Source organism: Rattus norvegicus, chromosome 10 (assembly GCF_021556685.1).
Source record: "Rattus norvegicus strain SHRSP/BbbUtx chromosome 10, alternate assembly SHRSP_T2T, whole genome shotgun sequence".
Lineage (NCBI taxonomy): Eukaryota > Metazoa > Chordata > Mammalia > Rodentia > Muridae > Rattus > Rattus norvegicus.
Window position 1 is genome coordinate 41,047,851 of NC_141543.1, and position 6,000 is coordinate 41,053,850.

Genomic DNA, 6,000 nt, shown 5'->3' on the forward strand with positions numbered 1-6,000 from the left:
ATATTGGCTTATGATTTATTTCATGGTTTTCAGTCCATGTTCACTTGGGCCTATGGTGGTAATGACATGATTGGAACACATAGCAAAGGACATCTGTCCCCCTGGCAGCTGGGAAGCAAAAGAAAAGACAGAAAGGAGCAGTAGTCCAGTATCTTTTCAATGCCACACCATCAATACCTAACTGCCTCTCACCAGTCCCTACAGATGGTTCCACCATTTTCCAGCAGCATCAAGCCTTTGGGGCGGCGGGGAGACTTCAGACCCAAACTGCTTAGTGACATTTTGTCATTTGTGTAAAGGAAAAGATACAGGAACAGGAGAGAGTGCTACCATGTGGCAGGAGTTGTAGCCTCCTGGGGCTGGCTCCTTCCTTTGTCAGAGCTTGTGTGGGAGATGTTTCTGTCCCATAGCTCTTATTTAATGCCCCCCCCCCCAATGTCCCTAGGACTGTGGTCAGTGTTTTTACACTGTTAAGCCTAAGTAACTGCCAAGAGGAAGTGGGAATAGGGGTGGGAAGGGAACAAGTGGAACTCTGAGCTCCCAACTTTAACATAAATGAAATACTCTTTACGTTCTTCATATACTGGGCATCCATGAAACACTTCCTCTGAAGAAGATGCTACTTGTCGCCCTCGCTGCTGGGCTTTGACTGACCCTCAGCCTGAAGCCTTTGTGCTTCCCAGTATGTGGTGAGCACATTCTCTTCTCAGTATTAGGACAACCTGGGCTCTCCTCGTAGGCTGCTTTGCTTTCCCTCTTCCCATCGTGGCACCCGCAGCTGGTAACATCTCCTGTGGTATACATCTCTGTGTCTCTCTTGACTGTGGCTTTGTTGAGGTAAAACCCAGAGTCTTCCGATTCTGGATTTGCTCTTTATCCCCACGTGTCTGTTTAATATTTTTGAATGTATCCTTTGACTCACCTTGGGGACTTGTTCAGATACTGCCCAAGGCTCTGTCTTGGGGCTCTCATGGTGATGAAAAAGCCACACTCTGGTCGCCTTTTCTGACAATCGAGTGTGAACTTGTCAGCTGGGCAAGTTTGGAGAAGGCAGGGAACAATGAAGCCACAGACTGGGGGGTTTTCCTCTCCTCTGAGAGGCCAGCCTGTGCCTGTCTGAGAGATGCAGAACCTCCCTACGTCAGTGACTTGCTATTTTATATTGCGTGTGTTTTATAAAGCATCGTAGTTTCGGTTTTAGAATGGGCTATGGGGGGAAGAGAAGAGAGAGGTGACATTTGGTGAAAAGACCAATGAAGCTGGGGAAGGGGGTGCAATGTCTGAATAACTGAGCCACAGACAGAGCTGGGGATTGGCCAGGGAAGGGAGGGGTGGGGGGAATTCTGAAGAGAGAGAGAGCTCTCCATGTAAACCAGGGCCTGGATGATCAATTTCTTGTTTGGGGAGGAATGAGGATGTGCTAAGGATTAGCCTCACAAGAAGGTATTGAGCTTCTCTGGCAAGTTGCCAGAAGGTGTGTGGCGGGGCCTCGGGCTGGATCAGCATTACCAGGACAGGATACATCAGATAAGTTTGGGCAGATGTCCAAAGGCCTGCACTAGTCTGAGTCTTTAGTCTCTGACAGAAACGCATTGGAAGGTCAGATCAGAAACTACAGTTGAAGGGCCATGTTCGGCTTTAGGGGCTGGTTCTTTTAGGTCGCACTCTGTGATGGTTACTACTTGTAGATGACCACAGAGTCAAGCCCTGCCACCACAAAACTACATTGAGGTTCCACTGAGATGTTGTGTGAAGATCCCAACGAAGTCCCGTCCGTGAGGTTGAACTTGGAACCTCTATTAAGAACAGAAAGATTTCGTTTCCGTTTCAACCTCCGAGACGCGCTGGCTGGCAAAGCAGGCTCAGCCGGGGATTGCTTGCAGGAGGGGAGCACTCCAGGTTGGGGGGCTGTGGATGCTGCCCTGCTCAGAGACTCAGACACCGCCATCCTACTGACTCTCCACACCAGCTCACTGCCTCTGTGCTGCCTCTGGACTCTGTCACACGCCTCCTCCAGCAATCTGCACTCCTCGGTGGTGGGTACCTGTCCTCCTCACCTTGTCCTTTGGTTATTTCTCCTGCTCTTCTCTTTCAGAGGACCAGTGCCAAGGCGACAAGTCAATGTTCTGTAGGATGGAAGTCTTGTCCCGCTATTGCTCCATCCCCAGTTACAACAAGCTCTGTTGCAAGTCCTGCAGCCCGAACCTCGGCCACGCAGAAGACAGAGGCTCGGAACCTCCTCCGGGGAAGCACAACGACATCGACGTGTTTATGCCCACCCTCCCGGGGCCCACTGTTGCTACGCAGGTGCAGCCTTCTCCAGGGCCTCCTCTGGAGGCCCCCCTCAATGTCTCCATCGCTAATGCCACTGAAGATCACCCAGAAACCAATGCCGTGGATGTCCCCTACAAAATCCACGGCGTGGATGAAGAGGCCCAGTCTCCCAACCTGATCCCTCGACGGCCAAGCCCGTACGTAAAGACAAGGAACCAAAGAATCCAGGAGCTCATTAACGCGGCGCAGAGAAAAGAGAAGCCGGGAAAGTTCTAATAAAAAGGAAAGATTCGCATCAACGGCTCCTTCCCCTTGCTTGTAGATAGTATTCCCTTGGATAGCAAATCCTGTGTTGTGGAAAACGAAGCCCCAAACCCCGCTTCCGAGGTCTGGAAAGCATGGAAAATAGTACAAAAGAACGTATTGGGGTGGGTGGGGCATGTGGCAATCAGCCTAACATGTATTTTCCAGGCTAGGAGTGACCTAAGTCTTGTGGTGATCTTAAGTGGACAGGAATAGTCGAGTTCCCCGGTTTCTTATCAGCGATGGGAGGCCAAGGGGGATGAGTCCCAGACAGAAAAATTGGCTCCAATTTACTAAGCAGTGGTTGGGAACCTTCACTTCCTTGATGATGACCAGTCCCCAGACAAAGCGGCAAGACCACTGGGGACTAGTAAGTGGCATAATGTTTTATTTATAGACCAATTGCCAGGTTGAGTACAACGATGAGGAGGTCACGGGCCAAACCAACCCCGAAGGCCAGGCAGACGATGGGCTTATTGTGGTAACCAGTAGTTTAGGACTCTGACCCATAAGAGAGGAACACCCATCTAGAGCTGATGCTGGGCTTTGGCCATAGGGGCCATAGGGGCCAACGTGGCCTGTTTCTCCCCTACCAGCCTGGCCTTGTCGTAGGTTGCACTTCCAGATACCTATGTTTCCTGTACTCAAAATCCTTTATGTCAGTGGGGGCGGGGTGACCTGTGAGTTTCAGGTCTAGCTCCACCTGGCTTCCATTTTAATTACTAATTGTCTGGTGCAGTTTCAAAACCTGGTGCTCAAAAAGTGTGCAGTGTTTTGATCTCAGCTGAGCAGCTGTGCATCTATCTGGCTCTCTTCAGGAAATCGATGAGACTCCTGTAATAGGAGAATTTGAGGGCAGTTCTGAACAGGAGCCATTGGGTTTAAGGCAGCAAGCATCACCTCTCTCCTCTCCACTGGCCTTACTTGCTGCACCACCACCACCACCCCTGCCCCTAGCTGTAGTAGTAGAGCCCAAGTATTATTCTCTGGCTAGCCTGGGCTAAAAGACCCAGAGGGGAAGAATAATGGAGGCATCTACTCTGCAGGGATGACCCAGTGTGTGGTCCAAGAACCGGGACTCTTTTTTCTAGAGTCCCTGTACTGCCACCACGGTGGTAAAGTGCCAGGCTGTAGGGCCTCAAGTTCAGAGGATGGGTTTGGCCCGTGATGCGACCTTGACCTGCCCACCTCCAGCGTTTAGATGTTCTAACACCCGGCAATATGGTCTGCGATCTGAGGTACCGGGTGGGAGGCGGGAACCCCAATTTACATCTTTCTTTGGGAACTTAGGTAACTTTTGTTTGGGGGTAGAATGGTGTTTGGTGAGCTTGATGAGAACTGGAGAAAAACGGAAGGGAGTGGATGGGTCACTGGAGGGGGTGAGGGTGAGCATTGTCTATTTGCCAGCATTTTGTGAGCGTGCCTCTCCAGGACCCCCACATGGTAAGACCTAAGGGCATGTTAGTACCCTAGCTGGCCCAGCCTGGCCAAGATTCTGAGGCTCCTCCTTTGTGTTCTCATCAACTGTAGATCTAAGATTCTTCTTCCTTATTGACAACCCCCCTTCCCTTCATTAAGGATGCTGAGATTGGGTTGACGCCATTGTGGCTGCTCCTCCATTGAGTTTTGAGGTGCCCGGTATGCTTGTGTGAATCTGAGTGTGTGTGTGTGTGTGTGTGTGTGTGTGTGTGTGTGTGTGTGTGTGTGTGTGTGTTTTGGGGGGAGGTGTCTGTTCAAATGGTCTATAGAAAGAAGTCAGACCATAGAGACCAGCAGGACCACTGTTTCAGATGGTGCCTAACCTTCTTCCCAGACCCCCACCCACCATCCAATCCTCTGCCCCCAATCCCCACACACACTCCCACACTGCTCCAGCTCCCAAAGAACCAAGCTGGAAAATATCCTTTGACTAGCTCTCCTGGTATGTGGTTGAGAACTGCTCTGTTCTGCCTCCTGGGAAGCTGGCAGTGAATCCCATGGCTGGCCCTCATTTGTTGAATCCTGGTCAGCTGGATTTACTCCTGGGCTGAAGAACTGAGTACTTCCTGTTTGAGTCTGTGGTGGAATGTGGAGGAATGTTCTAGACTCATGTACTAGTTAAGATGACTGAGTTTACCCATTCTAAGGGCTGTGGGATAGTAACACTCCATTGTCAGATCCAGCAAATCATAGAAGCCCCACAAGGGACAGACCCAGCAAGACAGAGCCTTGAGGGAGATGACATCCTTGGTGCCTTGGGCCATGGACTTCTAGGCCCTTCTGGAGCTCGTGGTGCTCATACAACTCTGGCTAAGGAACACAGTGTCCGCTGAGCTCAGAGAAGCTGTGCATGTCTGAGCCTGGGATCGTTTGGAGAATGCTGAGAAACAACCCTAAGCTTTTCAAGAAGCTCCTATTTCTGAGGCGTTCCTGTAGCCACAGTGGCAGGTAGATACCCTCTGGAAGTTCCAGCACTATGTCTTCACCCAGACTGTCCGGCATCACCCAGAAAAATCTGAGGCTCCTAGGAGTCGTTTTTCATTCCTAGGGAGATCAGGCCACATTTGAAGAAGCTCCTTAGGAACCCCCAGGCAACCTTGTATATAAGTCTCACATTTGTATTGTAAGTCTGTTTTAAGTATATAAATGGTGCTCAATACCAATGTTGACTAAGGTAACATTCTGACTCTATTTACTCCTATGTGACAGGTGGCCGCCAAGTGGGGCCAAACACGGTGCTCAACTTAAGTCACAAAATTTTATCTGACAACAGCCATTGATGCGTTTTTGTTCTGTGTAGCAAAAAATTGACTCCTTACTTTCATAAATTATTAAAGCATCTGTGGTTTTTCAAATCATGAGCGCGTTTGTTACCTTGACGACACTCATCCCCAGCGTAAACTTGGACAGGAGAGGTGTGTTATGTTGGTAAGCTAATCTTGGGAATGAGGCCCAGGTTCCTGAGGTGGGGGGACATCTAGGAGCACTGGCTGTGGCTACACAAGTCAGCAGATCATGGTGGGGAAGAAGCATCCTCTTCCAACTTACCATGGGATGTGACTTAGGGAAGAGCCTCCAACCCAATCATTGTGATCCTCTTCTGTATGACTAGGGTTTCCAGGAGAAAATACTAGCCACTGAGTTAAATTGGAATTCCAGAGAAACACGGAACACTTTGTAGTATAAAATAAGAGACATATTTAAAAAAAATAATTGAAATGTTTCTGGAATTCGAATTTAACAGAGTCTTGAGTGCATATTATTTAAAATTAGTCAGTCAATCTGTAAGCAGTCCTACACTTAGAAAACATCATTCTAAGGATTGAAAGGCAGATTCCTCTGTCTGCTTTTGTAAGAACTCCAGCAGGGCTGTGAAAGTATGAAGTTGTCAGCTATTGGGCGCCATACACTAGGAGTGCCCCATCTTTCAAAAGCTCGAATTTG

At 49.3% G+C, this 6,000-nt stretch overlaps 1 protein-coding gene across 1 annotated transcript in view; it reads left to right on the forward strand.

Moving 5' to 3' along the window:
* The window catches only part of Adamts2 (ADAM metallopeptidase with thrombospondin type 1 motif, 2), a 215,605-nt gene extending 210,191 nt beyond the window's left edge, over positions 1-5,414 (forward strand). The window contains 1 exon segment of the mRNA NM_001395424.2: positions 2,096-5,414. Within this exon segment, the coding sequence (NP_001382353.1) occupies positions 2,096-2,550 (455 nt within the window). The 3' untranslated portion in view covers positions 2,551-5,414.
* Positions 5,415-6,000: the final 586 nt, after the last annotated feature.